Here is a 22,525-nt window from a genome sequence, read left to right as displayed (position 1 = left end):
CACCCTCTCTTTATCTATACTCCACTTCTCTCCCTCTTCTAATGTCTTTTTCTCTCCCTCTCCCTGCCCCTACTCCCTCTCTACCACTCCCCCCTCCCCTCACCCCTCCCTCTGTCTCTCTCATTCCTCCCTTTCTCTCTCCCCTCCTCTGTATCTCTTTCCTCCCTCTCTCTCTTCCCTCCCTTTGTCTCTCTTTACTCCCTCCCTCCCTTCTCTCCATCACCCACTCTTTCTACTCTCTACCACTCTCTCCTCCTCTTCTCCCCGCTCTTTCCTCTCTCTCTCCTTTTCTCTCTCTCGCTCTCTACCAGTGTTTTCTCTCTCTCATTTCCCCCTCCCTCTCTCCCTCCCTCTACCACTCTTTCTTCCCTCTCACTTTCTCCTTTCCTCTCTCCCTCTTTTTCACCCTTCCTCTCTTTCCTCTCCCCTCCCTCCCTCTTTCTCCCCCCTCTTCTCCTCCCTCTCTCTTTCTCCCTCCTCTCCTCCCTTTCTCCCCTTTCCTCTCTCCCTCCCCTCTCTCCCCTCCCTCTCTCCTCTCCTACCTCGCTCCCTCTTTCTCTTTCCTCCTCGCTCCCCTCTTTGCTTCTCTCTTTCTCCCCTTCCCCCTCCCTCTCCTCTCTTCCCTCTCTCCCTCTCCTCTCTTCCCTCTCTCCTCTCTTCCCTCTCTTCTCTTCCCTCTCTCCCTGTCCTCTCTTCCCTCTCTCCCTCTCCTCTCTCCCTCTCCTCTCTTCCCTCTCTCCCTCTCCTCTCTTCCCTTTCTCCCTCTCCTCTCTTCCCTCTCTCCCTCTCCTCTCTTCCCTTTCTCCCTCTCCTCTCTTCCCTCTCTCCCTCTCCTCTCTTCCCTCTCTCCCTCTCCTCTCTTCCCTCTCTCCCTCTCCTCTCTTCCCTCTCCTCTCTTCCCTCTCTCCCTCTCCTCTCTCCCTGTCCTCTCTTCCCTCTCTCCCTCTCCTCTCTTCCCTCTCCTCTCTTCCCTCTCTCCCTCTCCTCTCTTCCCTCTCTCCCTCTCCTCTCTTCCCTCTCTTCCCTCTCCTCTCTTCCCTCTCCTCTCTTCCCTCTCTCCCTCTCCTCTCTCCCTGTCCTCTCTTCCCTCTCTCCCTCTCCTCTCTTCCCTCTCCTCTCTTCCCTCTCCTCTCTTCCCTCTCTCCCTGTCCTCTCTTCCCTCTCTCCCTCTCCTCTCTCCCTCTCCTCTCTTCCCTCTCTCCCTGTCCTCTCTTCCCTCTCCTCTCTTCCCTCTCTCCCTCTCCTCTCTTCCCTCTCCTCTCTTCCCTCTCCTCTCTTCCCTCTCTCCCTCTCCTCTCTTCCCTCTCTTCTCCCCTCAGTCCCACATAGATGCTAATGCTAACGTGCTAACCTGATGTAGATGATGCTGATGTTGCATGTTGCCATGACGCCCTCTTCTCGATGCCTCAGTGCAGAATCAGACTTTTCAAACCCGTGCATGTTTCAGCTCAAGATTTTTTTCACTTTTTCTTGGTTTTATGACCTTTGACCTTTTCTTCAAGCCTCTCCAAGTTATGAAAACATTTTGAGAATAAATAAAACTCCAAAGCGGCTGCAGATAAACTCGAGTCGACTATTGATCCATGAGGGAAAAGAACTTGGTGCGTGACTTTTTGTGTTTCCAGGTTCAATGACCAAATGCAGCAGGTTTAAACCAAAAAGGACTTTGTCTGGTCTGAAAGGTCACGACCTCGACCCCACGAGACCCGTCCAAATACTGAGAATGAGACGGTTTATATAAATGGACATGGCTAATCTGCTAGCGACACGTTACAGACAGGAAGTGATCATGGGCGCACTTCCTGTTCCAACCGTCGCTGCTTCAGACTCATCATTTTGGTCTTAAATGTTCGTATTAACCCTCTACATGATCCTGAGGTTTTTATTTCACTATTGTGTCTGTAAATAAAGATATGAACATTAAAAACAGACAAATCAGGTCCTTCTTCTTCTTCTGTTAGCGTTAGCAACAGGTTTGATTGACAGCTTTCATCCCTTTCTCCTCCCTCCCTTCCTCTTTCCTCTTTACCACTCTCTCCTCCTCCCTACCTTTCCTCCTTCTCTCCTCCTCCTCCTCTCTCTCCTCCCTCCGTCTCTCTCTCTCTCTACTACTACTCTTTCCTCCCTCTCTCCTCCTCTTCCCCGTCTTCCCTCCCTCTTTTCTCTCTACCACCCTCTCCTTTTCTCCCCACTCTTTCCTCCTTCCCTACGTGATTCTCTCCCTCTTTTTCCTCTCTCCCTCTCTCTACCACTCTTTTCTCCCTTTATTCTGTTCCTCTTTCTTCTCTACCACTCTCCTCTTCTCCCATCTCTCTTTCCTCCCTATCTTTTCCCTCCCTCTCTCTTTCCTCTCTCCCTCTCTCTACCACTCTTTCCTCCCTCTCTCTTTTCCCTCTCCCTCTCCCACTCTTTCCTCCCTCCCTCTTTCCTCTCTACTGCTCTCCTCCCCTTCTCCCCCCTCTTTCCTCCCTCTTTCTTTCCTCCCTCCCTCTCTACCACTCTCCTCCCCTTCTCCCCTCTCTTTCTGCCCTCTCTCTTTTCCCTCCCACTTTCCTTCCTCCCTCTCTTTCCTCTCTACCGCTCTCCTCCCCTTCTCCCCCCTCTTTCCTCTTTCTCTCTCTTTCTTACTCTTTCCTCTTTCTCACTCTTTCTTCCCTCTTTCCCGCTCTCCTCCCTCTCTCGTCCGTCTCTTTCCTCACTCTTTCCTCTTTTCTCACTCTTTCCTCCCTCTCTCCTCCCTCTTTCTCTCTCTTTTCTCTTTCCTCACTCTTTCTTCTCTCTTTCGTCTATCCTCCTCTTAAATATGTCCAAAATATGAGGCGTCTTCTTTCCCTGAGGTCACTCCTGTTAGCGTTAGCAACAGGTTTGATTGACAGCGTTGCTAAGCGCCCACTCCCTGCTAAACCAGTGGTGCACGTGTGAAGGGGCGTTACCTTCAACATCCTCGCTCCTGATTGGCTCTTTGGTTGCTATGACACTCACACTCGTCTGTAGTTTAGCCGCTGCACCTGCTGTAGCCTCGATTAGCTCCGGTCTGTGATCTGCACATCCCTTTAAGCAGCTCAAATGTTTCGTGGACACTTTCCCCTCGTGTTTTTGCCGCAGTGGCGTTTGCGTGTCGTGTCTGTGTCATATTTGACCTTTGCCCCCGTGTCTCGCTCTGGCGTGTAAACATGACAGTTGGCCTTTGCCGTTGCCGCGGTGACACTGGTTTGTATCTGTGCTCGGCTCAGGTGGGGGTGAGGCTGGTGTCGCTCTGATCCTCCGGTGCGATCGCCCTGACGTTTGATTGACAGGAGGCAGCTCGGCCCCTCCCCCCCGCCGTGTGTGTGTGTGTGCGCGTGTTTACTGAGTCATGTGGGGACTCTTAATTTATCACAGAACAGATTTAGTCTTTGTGTCGGAAGAACAGAGGATTTATAAGAGACAAACACAAACTGTAAAGAAGTGACTGAGCGAGTGCGACGTCACCCACAGCGTTTGGCTCCAGTCAAATGAAGCTAATCAAGGCTAGCAGTTATAGCGGCGAATTTGAAGCCACGTTTCATATTTGTAATTCCGACCGCGAGTATCATAGCAACCAAAGAGCCAATCAGGAGCGAGGCTGTTGAAGGTAACGCCCCTTCACGGCCGCACAGCTGGTTTAGCAGGGAGCGGGCCCTTAGCAACGCTGTCAATCAAACCTGTTGCTAACGCTAACGAGAGCGACCTCAGGGAAAGAAGACGCCTGATTTGTCTGTTTTTAATGTTCATATTTTGGACATATTTAAGAGGAAAGAGGGAAGGAGGGAAAAAGAGAGGGAGTAAAGGAGGTAGAGAGGAAAGAGGGAGGAAAGAGAGGGGGAGAAGAGTGGTAGACATGAAAAAGGGAGGGAGGAAAGAGGAAGGAAAGCCTCGCAGAGAGAGAGGAAAGAGGGAGGGAGGAAAGAGTGGTAGAGAGAGGGGGAGAGGAAAGAGACAGGGAGTGAGGACGAGTAGGAGGAAAGGGGGGAGGAAAGAGTGATGGAGACGAAAGAGGGGGGAGAAGAGGAAGTAGAAAGGAAGGACAGGAAAGAGGAAGGGGGGAAAGAGTGTTAGCGAAGGAGGGAGGGAGAGAGGAGGAGAAAGAGAATAGGAAATGGGGGAGGAGGAGAGAGTGGTAGAGAAGAAAGAGAAGGATGAAAGCTGTCAATCAAACCTGTCGCTAACGGTAACAGGAGCGACCTCTGGGAAAGGAGGCGCCTGATTTGTCTGTTTTTAAGCAGCAGAGACAGAGAGAGGACACGGTTTTTCAATAGAAAGTGAATTGGAGCCAGAGTCGATGGAGCAGGAAGTGCACACATGCTCACTTCCTGTTTGGAACGCGGCGGCTAGCGGGTTAGCTACGTCCATTTATATAAACAGTGTAAAGAGACGACAGTAGAAAAGAGACATGAGCGAGTTGCCTGAAGATTTTGAGATTTTTGTAGATATTTCTGTGTAAAAGGCAGATCATGATTCACAATTTAATCTGTTTCCTTGGACTTTTTTCTGCATAAATAGTAGTTTTTGTGTGAGCTCCCCCTGCAGGTGTCGTCTGGTGACTGCAGTGTGGCTCAGATAGACGCACAATAGTTTTGACCCCAACTTTTCAGAATAACCAAAGTAACTGTACAACCAGCCTGACACGCACTCTGCAAAACGAAACTGATTTTTAAGAATAATTTTAACATTTAGAATCAAGTTTTTGTTGTTTATTATTGTGTTTTCCACATTCTATCACTCAAATACAGCGTTATCTTCTCTGAAAACAGATAAAAACAGTGTCATATTTTAAATTATATTCAAAATCATCTTATGCGTTGACCTTTTATGCATTATTGTGTATTTAGCTTTTGCTTTTGTGTGTTTTTTTTACTTTAAGTGACTCTTACTGAGCCGTGAGTGTTTCAAAGCACTGAGCCTGCATTGGTGCGCCCTCTGCTGGCCACAGGAGGAAGTACCATATGAAACTTGAGTTGTAGTTATTCTGAGGAGTTTAATATTTCTGGAGGAGCTTTTTTTTTTGTTTTTTGGGACATATTTTGGTGCATTTTCACATTTAAGTATTACATTTCTAAGACTAGTGTTATTTCAGTGTGAGAAAGTCTTTATTGTGCCTGGAATTAAACCTCGACATACATTTTTTTTAACAAATACATGAGTTTTTTGTGTTAGTTTTCAAAATAGTTGTTCTTGTGTGCAATCTGAACAAAATTCTATCTTTTAAACTGTTCAAATCTTACTTAAACTGCAATTCTCATCTGAAAAATCCCATTTAAACCCCCGTCTACACTTTAATTTGTCATATTTATGCCTGTGTCTGAATGTCCACACTACTCCCTACAGGGGGCGCTATTTAGGGGTTCAGGTTGTTTTTAGTGCTGTCCTGGTGAGAAAATAGCGCACTCAAAATTTCCCACAATGCACCTTTGTAAAGTAGTGCGCATCAGTGGTCACTAAACTGGTCAGTAAATCCCACAATGCACTGGGAGAGTTGGAAAAACAAACTTGAATGACGACTAAACGAAGCAAACGGACGCTTTTGTATCGCACTGATCCTGATTATGGATTAAAAAAACTCTTGAATAAACCGTCGCTGTGTAAAGTTGCTAGCGTTAGCCGTTTCCCTTAGCCCGAGCTGCTAACAGAGCGAGAATGTCCACGTCTCAGACTAGCTAACCCTTTGTGCGCGCGCTAATGCGTCGCCTTCGTTAGCGGCTCAGGGGCAGATCTTTGGGGTTTGAATTACTGCCTCTCGTACTGAACTTTAACTTTCACACAGATACTTTAACTGCCCCCTCCTCCTCTTCTCCTCCTCCTCCTCTTCTCCTCTCGTTCTCTTCCTCCTCCCCCTCTTCAGTCTGCGCGCTCACGTTTCACGGCGGAGGCTAATCGTGTTTTATTTTTGTCTTTGAAATAGACCTGGAGTCACCAAATGTTCTTTAAAAGCTCACGTTACGCTATTTTCTGATCTATTTTCTAATGTTTTCTCGTCACAAACGGATCTGGAGTTCTGTTTTGTTTCATTCACACATAAACCATGCACATTAAGGCTGAGAAAACGCTCTGTTCCACCTTGTGATGTCATCATGTGGTAATACAGGAAGTGCATCATGGTGTTTTTTTGTTATTTGTTTTACTTTTTTAAACACCTTCCCTAGAATCATTTGGATCATTTGAGCTCTGGAATTACCGATCTCTCCTGAACTAAAGGTAAAAGGTGGAGCTGTTAAATTTAAAACTACCACTTGATGACATCACAAGGTGGAACGTCGCATTTTGAGCTTTGTAGATGTTACAGACTAATAATAAAGTGTGACTCAAACATGTGTGAATGAAACAAAACACAACTCCAGGTGTGTTTTTGAGCATTATAACGCGACTTAAACCTCACAGAGAGTCAAATTTGCGTAATATAAGTCTGCTATGTGCTTGTTGCCATGGAGATGTTATTGCTTTGCCCGAAATGCTCCACAGTATGGCATTAAACCTGTCTTGCTCTGTCTTGCGTTTAGGTTTAACATTCTAGACAAGCCATTTAACATCTCTGAAAGACAAGCACATGGCCTATCCCCCATCAGAAAAGTTCCACAGTGCAGCTTTAAAGTGGCCGTACTCTGAATTTGTTCCTCATCTTTTCATATATTAATAAAACCTGGTCTAAGTGCAGTTTTTTTGGCCGTGCTTTTCAGAGTCGTGGGTCTGTTTTCGCCGGTGTGGGAGGAGAGCTGGTGTATTTTTGGGGCGCTCTGAGCTGTCGGAGCTGTAGTTACTCTCCAGAATATCCGCACGTACCTCAGACTGCAGCGCGTTCGTCGGCACGTTACAAACTGCACAGGGGTCACGCTCTCCCGTCGCCTTCGTTTCAAAAATATTCCCACAAATTCTGACTTGAGCTGCAGGATTTTTTTTGGCAGCACGAGTTATAAAAACGTGCTTCCTTTGCGTTTTTGCTGGTTTTACTCCACGGAGCTGTTGTCTCACATTTACTTTCAGTTTATAATGTTTCTGCGTTGTCGTGGTGATAGTGCAAAGCTAGCTTGTTGGCTAACGGCGTAATGTGTCAGTTGTAGCTGTTCGTTAAAGGTCCAAACCTGACTCTTGTGAGGTTTAAGTCGTGTTCTAATGTTGTTCTCTCGTCAAAAACAGACCTGGAGTTGTGTTTTGTTTCATTCACACATGTTTGAGTCACACTTTATTATTTCAAAGCGCTCTGTTCCACCTTGTGATGTCATCAAGTGGTAGTTTTCAAAGTGAACAGCTCCTTTTACCTTTTAGTTCAGTAGTAGATTGGCAATAAATCCAGAGCTGAAATGATCCAAACGATTCTAGAAATGAAGGTGTGTGGAGTTTAAAAACACAGCGGAGCACTTCCTGTATCGCCACATGATGACATCACAAGGTGGAACAGCGTGTTTTCAGTTTGAGAGAAGAACCCGGCTTAAATATGCAGGTTTATTTGTGCGTTAAACATGTGAGAGTGAAACAAAACACAACTCCAGGTCTGTTTGTGACGAGGAAACGACATTAGAACAGAGCAGAAAATGGCGTAATATGGAACTTTTAAGGTTAAATCGAGTTCACATGTTTCACTTTAACATTACAAAACACATGACACAGGCCTGTTACATTAAAGTGAGTTACTCTGGATGTTTCTCTTTATTGATTTGGATTATTTGCAGTTAAATCCTGTGTTTTATAAATGTCTGTTTGGCTCATATTTAAATTAAAATAAACACTGATGGCTCATATTACATGTTATGTGTCACTGTGGTACCGCTCTGTTCTCTCTATGATTCCACGTTTGTCAGAATTTGTGATAGACAGATGGACAGACAGAGAGATAGATGGATAGACGGATGAACAGACGGATAGATAGACAGGCAAACAGACAGATTAGACAGATTAATAACGATGTAATGTCACTGTTTAACATTCCAGGAAAACGCAACATCTCCACGAGTCAAACAGTTCTCCAACTCTCTTTTGGAAAAGTTACACAGTGCTCCTTTAACCTTAGCCATCGTTAGCCGCTAGCTCATCGTTTCTGTTGTATCCACTGCCTGAATCGTAAATATTTTCTGAAGTAGCAGTAGAGTAATTATGTTTACTGTAAAGAGTTGGCAGCGTGCCTGGTTAGCTGTTTTTAACTCAGACAAAACACGCTCCTGGTAACTCTATCCCCACTGTCGCCCCCCGCTGGTCGCCCCTTGTAACCCCATCCCCACTATCGCCCCCCGCTGGTCGCCCCTTGTAACCCCACCCTCACTGTCGCCCCTCTGCTATTTTCATGTTCTCCCTGATTTATATTTGTGTCAGATGTGCGGCTTAAAATAACAGTTTGGAGCTTAGCAATAATAGCACGTGCTAATGCTAACTACTACAGTAAATGTCAGTGGGTCAGTGGGAGCTATGTGGAGCTGTGGCCACGCCCCCCCCTTGGCTCGGCGAGGTGACTGGGGAGGGGGAAACCCGATCGTAGGACACTCTTCAGAAAGCACTTGGCTTGTCTGGTCCTGCTGGCTGTCGAGTGCCGTCCGCCCGGAGGATACTAACGGAGGCAGAGAGTGTTAGCGTAGTGAGTGTTAGCACGGTGTTAGCATAGCATAGCGTTAGCATGGCAGGGGGGCGTGGCGTGGATCAGCCGAGAGGACAGCAACTGCAGACAGGAGCGAGGAGGGAAGAAGCGATTCAGACAAAAATACAGGTGCGAACAGAACTTGCTGGTTTGTTTTGTGATGTAATTCTCATGATAATACACTTAATTAGTGTTAATAAAGCATGAACAAAGACTTACTTCATGGGAACAAACATTATTACATGTATAACTACTTAATTAAAGGGTTTGGGTTAAGGTTTTAGTTAATTTGATCCTAAATCTACATAATTTTTAATAATAAATTGTTTAGTTCGTTATGATTATGTCGGATAATTAAAGTTTAGGCCGTTTTTGGAAAGTTTAACATAAAGTTTTTTGTTTTTGCAGAATTTTATAAGTGATATTTTACTGCTACACTTAAAAAAATAGTCAGCGTGTTTATAAAATTGCATTGACCCTGTGTAAATCAGCCTTGTATCGTATCTTTCTATTAACACGTGTCATTCTATTCGCCGCAGAGTCTTTAATAATCATCCCATCGTCTGTTTTATGTTTTTACGAGCTTGGCCGATGATGTTCGTGTTAAAGTGCTCCTATACTCTCTTGCCAACGCTGCACATTCCCTTGGCGACAGGCCCCGCCCCCTTTGGCTTCACCGTTTTAAGTGTAAACGCAACAACAACGAGTCGGACTGGAACCCGATCCGCTGACGATGCTAGCGACGCAGATCACGCACGTTAATTTTAAAACCCTCGTGGATTTGTTTTGCATCATTTTCTTCACAAACGTCAGAATGTGTGTATTTATCAGCGCGGCGGGGTGTGGTGTTGTGTTCACGTCGCGCTAACTTTAGCTCGGACAGGTTATTTTGGCGAGTTGGCTGCTTGTGGCTGGGGGGACACGCCACAGGCACAAATGCTGAGTGCAGCGTTTATTAAAGTTACATGTTATGGGTTAAACATGTGGACGGCGCTAATTTAAGATACACGTCTGTTAATCGGCGAGAGTCAGATCTGAATGAACTGAGACATGAGAGACGAGATCAACTGAACAAAAGGAGAGCGTGTAAATAAATCAGAGCGATGAGATGAATACAACACAGACAGATCAGTCACTCACACTGATCAGGACAGGAAAACAAGAAGAAGAAGAAGAGAGGAGAGAGGGAGGGAGGGAGAGAGGAGAGAGAGAGAGAGGCACATGTCTCTCACACTGATGATCAGGACAGGAAAACAGAAGAAGAGAGAGAAAGGGAGAGAGAGAGAAAGGGAGAAGGAGAGAGGCAGATGTCACTCACACTGATGATCAGGACAGGAAAACAGAAGAAGAGAAGAGGGGAGGGAGGGAGAGAGAAGAGAAAGGGAGAAGGAGAGAGGTAGACGTCTCTCACACTGATGATCAGGACAGGAAAAAGAGGAGAGGAGTGGGAAAGGAGAGAGTAAGGGGGAGGAAAGAGAGAGGGAGTCAGGGGGAGGAGAAAGGAAGGAGAGAGAGGGGGGTAAGAAGATAGTGAAGGAGAGAGGGAAAGGAAAGAGCAGGAGAAGAGAGAGGGGGAGGAGAAAGGGTGGGGAGCGGGGGGGGGGGGGGTGAGAGAGGGAAAGGAGAGAGAGAGGGAGGGGGGAGATGATGATGATGCTGCTGCACCAAGTCCATATTTTACTGATTAAATACAAAACAGTTAATTTTGTTATTAATCTGTGGAACATTCCTGTCAAAGACATAACATCTCCATGGAGACGAGCGGGGGGTTAAAGTTCCATAGTGCAACTTTGATCTGCCGCAGCTCTCGTTTTAGCCTCATTCTCACTGCTTCACCCCTCGAGCCGCAGGTGGAGTGTAAATCTGTGACACCCTGAGGCTCTGTGGTGTCAACACTCTCAGGTCAAAGGTCACTGGGTCAAACCGGTCGTCGGCGTCTCGGCTTAATGAGCATCTGCTGAACTTTAATGAAGCACAGATAGACCTTTGTGAGGTGGAGAAATGGACTGATTCCTTATGGTTCTCATCCAACTAAATTTCTTCTAAAATGTAAAATAATTCAGTTTGTTTTTCCACAAATGTCTGTTTTTACGACATAAAAGACATTACTCTATTTACCACATCTGACTCAGCACAAACAGACCTGGAGTCGTGTTTCCACTCAGACACAGGGAGAACATGCAAACACAGAAAGACCTGAGCAGCCTGGGAATCGAACTCAGAACTAAAGACAGAACTAATCAAACACAGAACTAATCAAAGACACAGAGAGTTTGTGTTTGTGACGAGGAGCCTCAGGAAACACGACAGACACAACAGATTATTCAGATGAGTCTGAATGTTTCCCAATAATGTGTGTGTGTGTGTATCTGTTTGTGTGTGTGTCTGTGTGCGTGTGTAGGTGTGTGCGTGTCTGTGTATCTGTCTGTGTGTGTGTGTCTGTGTGTATCTGTGTGTGTGTGTGTGTGTGAGTGTCTGCTGTTTCTGTGTGTGTCTGTGTGTATCTGTCTGTGTGTCTGTCTACATGTGTCTGTGTGTGTCAGTGTATCTGTCTGTTTCTGTGTGTGTCCGCTGTCTCTGTATGTTGTGTGTGTCTGCTGTCTGCATGTGTTTGTGTGTCTGCGTGTGCTTGTGTGTCTGCGTGTGCTTGTGTGTGTCTGCGTGTGCTTGTGTGTGTCTGCAGCCCCGAGTATAGACGCCAAACAAATCTGAAATCTCCTCGAGACAGGACAGACGACTCTGTACCAGTGCATTGTGGGTATCTGTGGTGTAGTGTTATATATATATATGTGTTTTATATATATATATATGTTATATATATATATATATATATATATATATGTTATATATTTTGTGGTAGTAAAATCATTGAGATAAATCCATGTTCTGATGTTTTCTGTGGTGTGTAAACATTTCACAGCAAACACACTGTGTGATTCTGATGTTTGACCAGCAGAGGGCAGCGTCCTGCAGGAGATGTTACTCAATTTCAAACCTGCATTTTTACTGTCAGTGGGCTCACCTCTCCACAGATCTGACCTGTAACTCGGCCTGGTGCTGTTAGTGGAGTTACCTTCTTGTCTTCATGGAAATAAGACAAGTTTAAAGCCATACCGTGGGACATTTTTAAAGGAGCTCTACTACACAAACGGCTTTGATTGGACAATGCAGTTTTCTCACCTGGAAAACAGTGGAGTTGTTGCTTTTATGAAGTCGTTTCAGATAAATATTGTGATTTAAAATCTGCAAATTATAGTATAAAGATCCACGAGTGTCACATTGTAACTACAGAGCAGCAGTTTAAAGGGAGTAACGCACAGTACTTGGGTATACGTTTTAGGTATTTGTACTTCACTTAAGTACATTTTACAGTGGATACTTTTTACTTCACTACATTTGAGAGCAGTATCTGTACTTTCTACTCCACTACATTTTTGAACAGGACTGAAAAGGTTGAGGGTTTATTTTTAACACGTTCATAATTTGCACAAACAAAAATTTAACAACAAATATACAAATAAAAACAGCTTGAAAACAACTATTATAATTCAGTCGTTTCTGTTGAACAAAATCACCACATTTGAAGCTTTAAAGACTCAAAACTCACGAGAGATTTTTATACTTTTAACTCTTTAAGTACATGTTCAAACAGGCAATTTAATACTTTAATGGTAGATTTTTTCATGTGATAATTCTACTTTTACGTGAATATTTTTTTACTCCAGTGTCCGTACTTTTACTTAACAAAACAGAGTAGTACTTCCACCTCTGTAACGCTGATAAATACATGTCTTTGTCCACTATCGAGTTGACAAACGAGAGACGAACGAAGACGAAGACAAAAATATAAGACGACTATAGTTTAATCAGTATAATAAATGTATTTGTAAAAGTATATTTTAAAAACTGTCTCTACATTTCACTTGATTAGTCCGTTAAACTCTTGTCTTCTCTCTACAGCACTGCACACTTCATTTTTTACTTTCACTTTGAACGTGTCTGTGTTGTCATTCCGCCTTTCTCCAGCAGAGGGCGCCACACACTCACTCCTCTCTCTTTTTTCTCTTACTGTAACTTACACCAGATCTGCTGAGCTCTGCTGCATTGTCTGATTGATACTCACAGCAGTGACGATGCGCGCGGCTATTTTTACCCTCACCCCGAATCACTCCTCGCGTAAAAATAGTCCCTTTCTTTCATTTTTTCCACAGTTTTGGGTTCACTGCGTCGTAAGTGCAGGTCGCGTTGGGTCTTATCTGGACTGAGGAGAGATCGGCGAGCATTTCAAGGGCTCGTGATCTTATCTTATTCAGACGATGGTGAAAAAGCACATCTCCGGAAGAGGATCAGAGAAGTACTGCAGTGTTTGTAGTACAGATATTACTGCTCTGTGTGTATTGGCGTGTACTCGATCTGCTGACGGGAGATAACGACGGGAAATACAAGGTTTAGTGTCAATGTGGAAAAGGAAGAAATAGATCCTTTCTGAATACATGCGTTTGTATTTATATTTATCACTTTAAGTTCATTTAAAAGGATCATTACTTTCACTTTAACTCAAAATCTCGATCTTTAGTTTTGGTTTTAACTGGTGAGAGATACTTCATAATATTTCTGACCTGTTTTTATTTAAATTTTCCTTTTTTCCCCCCACAATTTTATCTAAACTGTGAAAAAAAATGTGAAAAAGACTTAGAATTAGTGATTTTTTAAAACCAATCATGAATATTTAAAAACAATTTGCAGAGTATAAGCCAAAACTGCACCAGAACATAGGGAATAAGAATTGGTTTGGAATATTTTGTGTGGTAAAATGTAAAATAAATCAAATAAATAATAAAATTAAGTAAAAATAAAAATAAAATAAAAATTAAGTAAAAATAAAAATAAAATAAAAATTAAGTAAAAATAAAATAAAATAAATAAAATTAAGTAAAAATATAAATAAAATAAAAATTAAGTAAAAATAAAAAATAAAATGAAGTAAAAATAAAAATAAAATAAATAAAATATATTTAAAAATTGTAAAATAATATAAGCTTTCTACTAAATATTTTAAACATTTTTGCTCCGTTGAGAAAATATTCAAGACCGTCTGGACCTATTTTCTTTTTTTTCTTTTTCCTTTGTTGAGTCCGAGGTGCTGCAGACTCGGAGGAGAGAGCGGAGAATGAGGGGACGTTAAATTATATAAAGATATTTGTCAGTGGAAATAAAGCTACACAAAAACCTGAAATGTTTTATACAGAGTTTACAGGATATGGCACAAAAACGCTCATTTAGTACAAACACGTGCACATTTACACACTCGGGCGTCTTTCATAGTACTACTACTACTACTGTACGTACAAGTGTATACTGTGCACATACTTCTCCGTGTACATGTGTCCGTGTGTAAATGACACGGTGAAAAACCATCCATGTCTCAGCAGATAGTTATGTTTTAGTTTTTGTTTCTGTTCTTTTAAAATGTTTGTTCAGTGAGTTGTGGCCACTGCGGATTTAAGAGAAGAAGAAGAAGAAGAAGAGGAGGAGGGTGTGAGGGGGAGAGGACATGTTGGGTTAGAAATAGAGGAGAAGAAGGAGAAAGAAATGAGAGGATGGAGGGAGAGGGGGATGGTCGTCCAGACAAAATCAAAAATCTAAAATACATACGACTGTAAACCTTTGTGTTAGTTTTTCTTTGGGTTGTTGCACTGCGGACGTGGAGGAGAGGAAGAGGAAGAAGGACGAGAGGAGGAAGAGGAGGAAGAGGGGGAAGAGGGAGATGGTCGTCCAGGCGAAATAAAAAAATCCAAAATATGTTAAATAAATAAATAAAAATTAACAAAACAACAAAACAAAAACAGAAAAAAATTTGTTTTCTAAATGAATAATTCTGTTTTGTATTGGTTTTCCTTTGCGTTGTTGCTCTGCGGACGTGGAGCAGAGGAAGAGGAGGAAGAGGAGGGAGAGAGGGAGGTGGAGGTCCAGACAAAATCTAAAATACCTGTAAAAAGGAAAAATCACTTTCTACATACAAACTTTTAGGCCTTGTGTTGATTTTCTTTTGCGTTGTTGCTCTGCGGACGTGGAGAAGAGGAAGAGGAGAGAGATGAGGAAGAGGAGGAGGGAGGGAAAGGGGGAGATGATCGTTCAGACAAAATAAAAAATTCCAAAATATCTTAAATAAAAAACAACAAAACAAAAACTTTACAGTATTATTAATTTAAGGGAAAAAAATAAAGTTTTGTTTTGGTTTTCCTTTGTGTTGTTGCTCTGCGGACGTAGAATCAAGGAGAAGAAGAGGAGAGAGATGAGGAAGAGGAGGGAGTTTGTCCAGACAAAATAAAAAATCAAAACCTTTAAAAAAAAAAAGTAAAAATCTAATGTTTCTAAATCCATACTGTAAACCTTTGGGCTGTTACACTGCAGAGTTTTAGTAGAAGGAGAGAAAGAAGAGACGAGGAAGATGGTCCAGACAAAATAAAAAATACAAAATATGTAAAAAAAAAATAAATTCTAAATACATATAGTATAAATATGCTGTAAACATGTACTGGGTTTTGTTTGGGTTGTTGCTCTGCGGACTCGAAGAGGAAGAGGAAGAGGAGGAGGGGGGGATGGTTCAGACAAAATCTAAAATATGTATAAAAAAAAAAAAAGCAAAACAAAACCCTCAAAAAACATTTATAAAAAATTTAATTGTTCTAATTACGTACGAGTGTAAACCTGTGTAATGGTTTTTTATTGGGCTGTTACACTGCGGACGGAAGGAGAGATGAGAAAGGAGAGGAGGAAGGAGAAAGGAGAGGAAGTAGAAGAGGGAGAGAAGAGGGAGCGTGGAAGATGGTTGTCAGGACAAAATGGACAAAAAAAAAATGTTTTAGTACAAAAATCTAAGTACAAATGCTGTAAACTTTGATAATGGTTTTGTGTTGAGTTATTACACTGCAGAGCTGTCGTAGAGGAGAAGAAGAGGAGGAGAGAAGACGAGAGGAGGAAGAGGGGATGGAGATAAAATCCAAAATCTGTAATATGCAAAATAAAAAAAATAAACGTAAAAAAACAACAACTAATCTTTCTAAATCCTCACTACTGTAAACCTTTGTACTGCTTTTCGTTCGGTTGTTGCATTGCGGACTTGGAGTAAAGGAGAGGAAAAAAAAGAGAGGGACAGACGAGCGGAGGGAGAGAGCGGAAGACGGTCGTCCACGCCTGACTAAAGACAGTAGAGGGGGCGGGGCCTGGCATCTGCTGCAGACGTGCGAGCTGGCGTCACGTCCCATCGCGTTCTTTTGCTGACGCAGGACTCCTCGGGCTGATAGTCGATGCAAATGGAGCCGTAAAGTGGCGAGCGGGGAGCGGAGGGGTCGGGTTTGATGGCGTTTTGGGGGTCGGGAGGTCGGGAGTCGGGTCGTTTGAGCGGGTTTTAAACGACTCTGCGGTTTACATGTGTGCTTTTAAAGATTAGCACGCATCAGAGCGGCGTTTGGAGAGTTTAAAAAGGCCGACAACCTCTAATTTCTGAGGAAAGTTTAAAGGGAGTTTGGAGGTTTTAGGCTCGTGGGCACAAAGGCGGCGCTGGGATTGGGTTTAAAATGTCCTTATGTAACGCTCCGACGGGAAAACTATGGAAAAGTTTGGACGCGACCTCCCGTTTACGACTTTCTACATGTGAAATACAAACGGAAAACATCAAATATAGAAGTAAAAAGTGTGGAATTAGCGGCTTTCTACGGTGGCTCAGTTGTTAGACCGTTCGCCCACTGACCAGAAGATTGGAGGTTCGAATCCCGCTCATGAATGAATAAATGCTGCTGTTGTTGTTGTTGTTGTTGTTGTTGTTGTTGTGTCCTTGAGCAAAAGCGTCTTGGCCGTTTAACCTGAACAGATGAACATGAGAGTGAGTTTATTGATGTGGAGCGTCGTAACAAAACCCATTTTCCGGTTTCACGTTTTCGCTGACTGCAGTAATTCTCTCCTCTCTCTCACACACACGTTAACTCTCCCCCTACCTTTCCTCCTCTACCTCTTTCCTCCCTCTTTCTCCTCTCCCTTCTCTCTACTCTCCTCCCTCCTCTCTTTCCCCTTTGTCCCCTCCTCTCTCTTCCGCTCTTCTCCCCCCTTTCTTCTCCATCTTCTTCCATCCTCTCTCTCTCTTCTTTATACATCCCTCCTTCTCTTTCTCCCTTTCTCCATCCCTGTCCTCGATTCAAACTTCCCCCCTCTCTTTCCCTCTCCTCATCTCCCCCTCTCTCCTCCTTTTCTCCTCCGTGTATCACCCCTCTCGCTGCTGTCCCGGGACCCTGGTGTCCGCTAAAGCACAGTCTGTCCCCCCTCTCCATATCCCCCACTCTCTCTCCTCCTCCTCCTCCTCTCCTCCCTCTATCATCCCTCTCTCTCTCTGATGCCCATTTGAAGCGCTCCCTCCCCTCTCTCTCTCTCTCTCTCCCTCTCTCCTCTCCATATTTCCCTCTATCCTCTGCCTCCCTGCCGTCCCGGGACCCTGGTGCCCGCTGATGCACATCCTGCCCCCTCTCCATCTCCTCCTCTTCCCTTCATATCCCAAACTCTCTCCTTTTCTCTTCTCTTCTACTCCCCCTCTCTCCTCCATCTCTCCCTCTCTGCCATCCCTGGTGCCCGCTGAAGCGCTCCCTGCCCTCCCCTCTCCTCTTCTCCTCTCCTTCCCTCTCTGCTGTCCTGGGACCCTGGTGCTGGCTGAAGCGCTCCCTGCCCCCCCTCCCTCCCCTCTCCTCTTCTCCTCTACTCTCCACATCCCCCTCTCTCCTCTTCTCCTCTCTCTCCCCCTCTCTACCGTCTCGGGACCCTGTTGGCCACTGAAGCGCTCTCTGCCCTCCCCTCTTACCCTCTCCTCCTCTCCTGTCCATATCCCTCCCTCTCTCCTCCCTCTCTGTCGTCCCAGGACCCCGGTGCCTGCTGAAGCGCTCCCTGCCCTCCCCTCTCCTCTCTCCCTCTCTCCTCTCCTCCTCCTCCTCTTCCCTCTGTCGTCCCAGGACCCCGGTGCCCGCTGAAGCGCTCCCTGCCCTCCCCTCTCTCCTCCTCTCTCTCCTCCTCTCTCTGTGCAGTGAGCAGGAGTCAGGAGAAGGGCGCTCTCATTCATTACCCGTGCTGTCACTCCCCTCTTCATTACAGCAAGGTTAATCCTCTTTATCTCCCCCTGAGGGCCATTTTTCACCGGACCCCCACCCGTCCCCCTCTAACCCCGCCCCCCTCTAACCCCACCCCCAACCCCCCGCGCCCCTCCCCTGCTCCTCTGTGTCCGATCACACCAACACTTTAAACGTCACTGTCCCAAAAGTCACTGCACAACTTTTTAATCAACTTCAGCATTTACCAAAGATTCATTTAGTGAAGGTGGAGTTTAAAAACACAGAGGAGCACTTCCTGTATCGCCACACGATGACATCACAAGGTGGAACAGAGTGTTTTCAGTTTGAGGTGCGTTGCTCGAGGGTCCGACAGGGAATCAAACCTTCTGTGGTGAAAATCTTAAGTTTTACAAAGTCGATCAGTTATTTACCAACATGATTCTCATCAGAGAGAAAATAACACAGTATTTAAAACAGCACTTTACTTTTACATCCTCCCTCCTTCTCTCTCCTCCCTTTCTCCTCCATCTCTCCTCTCTGTTCTGTGCTTACCTCTCTCTCCTCGTCTCTCTCTTCCCTCTCCTCCTTCTCTCTTCTGTGCTTACCTCTTCTCCTCCCCCTCTCTCCTCCTCCTCTCTTCCCTCTTCTCCTCCGCCTCTCTCCTCCTCCTCTCTTCTGTGCTTACCTCTCCTCCTCCTCCTCCCTCATCTCCTCCTCCCCTCTTCTGTGCTTACCTCTCCTCCTCCTCCCCCTCTTCTCCTCCTCCTCTCTTCTGTGCTTACCTCTTCTCCTCCGCCTCTCTCCTCCTCCTCTCTTCTGTGCTTACCTCTCCTCCTCTTCTCCTCCTCCTCTCTTCTGTGCTTACCTCTTTTCCTCCTCCTCTCTTCTGTGCTTACCTCTTTTCCTCCTCCTCTCTTCTGTGCTTACCTCTTTTCCTCCTCCTCTCTTCTGTGCTTACCTCTTTTCCTCCTCCTCTCTTCTGTGCTTACCTCTCCTCCTCCCCCTCTCTCCTCCTCCTCTCTTCTGTGCTTACCTCTCCTCCTCTTCTCCTCCTCCTCTCTTCTGTGCTTACCTCTCCTCCTCCTCCCCCTCTCCTCCTCCTCTCTTCTTACCTTGAGCGTGCGAGCGGAGGAGTAGATCTATTACACCTTATCAGTTGAGGACAGGCCAGCGCCGCACGCCGATGAAATATGGCTCCTGTCAGGGACGCGAGCGAATAACACGCTAGCTAGCCTCTGCGCGCTCCGTGAGGACAGAGAGAAGAGGAGGAGTGGATGGAGGGATGGAGGGAAGGGAGGGCGAGATCCGGGAACCAATATCACCCCTGTAATTCAAATTAATGGGCAGATTTTGGGTCTTGATGCCGGCGTTTGACAGTGATTTCAGATGTAATTAACCTCGCGCTCCGTGGTCACCTTTGGGTCCCGCTCTTCGTTTCCTCGTCTTCGCCGTATAGCCGTCGCCGTCCATTGATTATGACCTCGCGGGAGATGATAAGCTCTCATTGGATAACGCGGGCGGGCGGCGCTGTTCGGGGGGGAAATTGAATTAGCCCAGAACGGCTCGTGTCCGGCGCAGACGAACATGACGTGACCTCGACCTCAGATCCAAAATGGCGGCGGAGATGAATTATTACCGATGAAACGGCGCTAACGATGCTAACGATTGTTTTCAGATTATAAACTGTGTCGATGTTGCAGTTTCAGATGGGACTGGAGCGAGGACACGCCCACATCCTGGATACTGTGTTTTTCTGATAGAAGTAAAGACACAAAATGGACGCGCCAAAGCTCAAAACGCTCTGTTCCACCTTGTGATGTCATCAAGTGGTAGTTTAACAGCTCCTTTTACCTTTAGTTTAATAGAGTTTGGCAATTCCAGCGCTGAAATCATCCAAATGATTCTAGTGACGGTGACGTAAAGTGTTTTGAGCCACTTGAAGGTGGAAAAGTGCTGTATAAAAATGTGACCGTTTACTATTTTTTGAGTTTACCCAAAATTTTGAGCCAAATGAGCCGTAGATCAAAGTGAATCCTGATCCTGTTTAAAATGAAATGTTCCTGAATCCATCACGTTTTTACTAGAACTTTTTAAATCGAGCACTTACACAGTTTATTTCAGTGACTGGTTCAAAACTCCATTGGTGCCTCCTCCTCCTCCTCTTCTTCCTTCTTCTCCCTTCTCCTCTTCCTTCTTCTCTTCTTCCTCCTCCTCCTCCTCTTCCTCCTCCTCCTTCTCCTCCTCCTCCTTCTCCTCTTCCTCTTTCTACATTTTACTCAGAGCGTTTATTGGCCATTTGACTTTGAGTTCCAGTTCAAGGGTCTCCACAGGAGCACTAGACACACACACACACACACCCCCCCACGCACACATGCACGCACACACACGCACACCCCCACACATGCGCGCACGCACACACACACACCCACACCCCCCCCACACACACACACCCCTACACACGCACACACCCACACACCGCACATACATACATGCACAGAGAGGCCAGTGGAGTGTTAAGGAGAGAGGGCAGGGCAGAGGAGGGGAGAGGAGTGGGGGAGGAGAGGAGAGGGCAGAGGAGTGGGGGAGGAGAGGAGAGGGCAGAGGAGTGGGGGAGGAGAGGAGAGGGCAGAGGAGTGGGGGAGGAGAGGAGAGGGCAGAGGAGTGGGGGAGGAGAGGAGAGGGGAGAGGGCAGAGGAGTGGGGGAGGAGAGGAGAAGGCAGAGGAGTGGGGGAGGAGAGGAGAGGGCAGAGGAGTGGGGGAGGAGAGGGGAGAGGAGAGGGGGAGGAGAGGAGAGGGCAGAGGAGTGGGGGAGGAGAGGAGAGGGTGTGGAGACGGGGAGGAGGGGAGAGGGCAGTGGGGAAGAGGAGAGGGAAGAGGAGAGGAGGACGACAACAGAGGAGAGGAGTGGGTGAGGAGAAGGAGGAGGAGAGCAGAGGGATGAGAGGAGTGGAGGAAGAGAGGAGAGGTTTGTTTTTCTGTTGTTTTTTTCATATTACAGTTGATGCAGTGGATTCAAACACTTAAGTTTCACTTTATTTTGACACATGGAATCAAACAATCAGAGCTCAGGACTCGTCTGGACTCCAAAGTGTCCTCCAAAGTGTCCTCCAAAGTGTCCTCCAAAGTGTCCTCCTCATAAATCAGGTTATGGTTAAACTGAGGTTTGGCTGTGTCCACGTCCCTCATCATCAGAGTGGAACTACTGAGGGTCAGGGTCAGGTCAAAGGTCAGAGGTTAGTGTTAGAATCATAGACTGTATAAAGAAGTGGACTAAAGGAGTGTGACGTCACCCACAGTCGATTTTAAAGGAATAAAATGACGATAAGTAATAATTAAAAAAACATATTAAGACGTGTTAGTGTGAAAAATTTAAACAGGGATATTTTGTTTTGGCCGTTGTGCAGATGAACCTCGACATGTGCCTTTGTCTGCTGAAGTTTAGGCGTCTCCAGGTCTGTTTGTGACGAGGAAACAACATAAAGATCAGAACGAATTACTATTAGCGACAGTGGCTCAGTTGGTGTTTGTCCACAGATCCAAAGTCTGGTGGTTTGAATTCCCCTCTTGAGTTAAATATAATTGATTGAACAGGCAAATCCACTAATCCACAGGTTGTCGGTGCAATTCCAGCTCCCACAAATGAACGCTCGCCCCCAGTGTCTGCGTACACCGGCGCTTTGAGTGACTTTACTTTACTACTACTACCTCTACTACTACTGCTAAACATGAACAGTTTTTATAAGGAGTGTGTGTACGGATTGGACACTACTTGATGCCTGAGTGACATGGATGTGTTGACTACTACTACCAGTACTACTACTACTATTACAAGTATTTCTACAGCCACTTAAACCTCCTCAGACAGTTTAATGTTTTCGCTGACTTGCTGAGTGACAGGTGAGCTGACAGGAGCAGTTTTCAGTTCCTCAAACCTGCGTCAGCTCTGATCTGTGTGTGGGAGTGTGTATTAGTGTGTGTGTGTCGGTGTGTGTGTGTGTGTGTGTGTGTGTGTGTGAGAGGAGGGGGTGGTCCTGTCTCAGCACATGTGACTATGGCCCTGACAGGTGACGTTTTGACAGGTGACACAGAGGAGACTCATGGGACACGCTTCTGCACCTCCGCACAGACAGGGGGGGCTGTTCTGACGACTCTACATGTGTGGACTGGGCTTTTATTCACTACTAATACTACTACTATAACCACTACTTACTAATACTGCACTATACTAATACTGCTGCTAGTACTACTACGACTATTATATGTGCCACAGTATCTACTGAGACTCCTCCAGCAGAGGGCGCAACTCTGACAACTCATTGACTTTATTGGTCTTTTCTTCACTACTACAACTACTACAACTGCTACTACTATCAATACTACTACTACTACAACTATTACAACTACTTCTGCTTCTACTAGTACCACTACTATCACTACTACAACTATTACAACTACTACTACCACCACTATCACTACTACTACTAATATTACAACTACTTCTGCTTCTACTAGTACCACTACTATCACTACTACAACTATTACAACTACTACTGCCACTACTATCATTACTACAACTACTCCTACAAATGCTACTGCTACTACTACTACCACCACTATCACTACTACTACTAATATTACAACTGCTACTACTAATTGAACTGCTACTGTTACTACTACCACTACTTTCCCCAAAACTGCTACTACTACTACAACTACCACTACTACCAGTACTATCACTACTACTACAACTGCTACTACTACGACGACTAGTATAAAACTACTACTAGGGAATTATAATAAAAGTATTTACTGGTTGTGAGTACAAAGTCTCATAATGTTTGTGTTTTATTTTTTG

General features: G+C 45.3%; 1 protein-coding gene across 3 annotated transcripts in view; it reads left to right on the top strand.

The window, feature by feature from the left end:
• Positions 1 to 22,525, top strand: part of pak5 (p21 protein (Cdc42/Rac)-activated kinase 5) — a 121,670-nt gene that overhangs the window by 57,906 nt on the left and 41,239 nt on the right. Inside the window, exon 1 of one of the 3 annotated variants that reach the window (XM_055232055.1) lies at positions 8,558 to 8,707. The exons of the other annotated variants lie outside the window; for them this stretch is intronic. Within the exon in view, the coding sequence (XP_055088030.1) occupies positions 8,618 to 8,707 (90 nt within the window). The 5' untranslated portion in view covers positions 8,558 to 8,617. Of the gene's footprint in view, positions 1 to 8,557; positions 8,708 to 22,525 lie in introns of those variants that run through there. 3 annotated transcript variants of the gene reach the window in all.

Source organism: Periophthalmus magnuspinnatus, chromosome 24 (assembly GCF_009829125.3).
Source record: "Periophthalmus magnuspinnatus isolate fPerMag1 chromosome 24, fPerMag1.2.pri, whole genome shotgun sequence".
Taxonomy (NCBI): Eukaryota; Metazoa; Chordata; class Actinopteri; order Gobiiformes; family Gobiidae; genus Periophthalmus; species Periophthalmus magnuspinnatus.
This window is presented reverse-complemented; position numbering and strand designations above follow the sequence as displayed.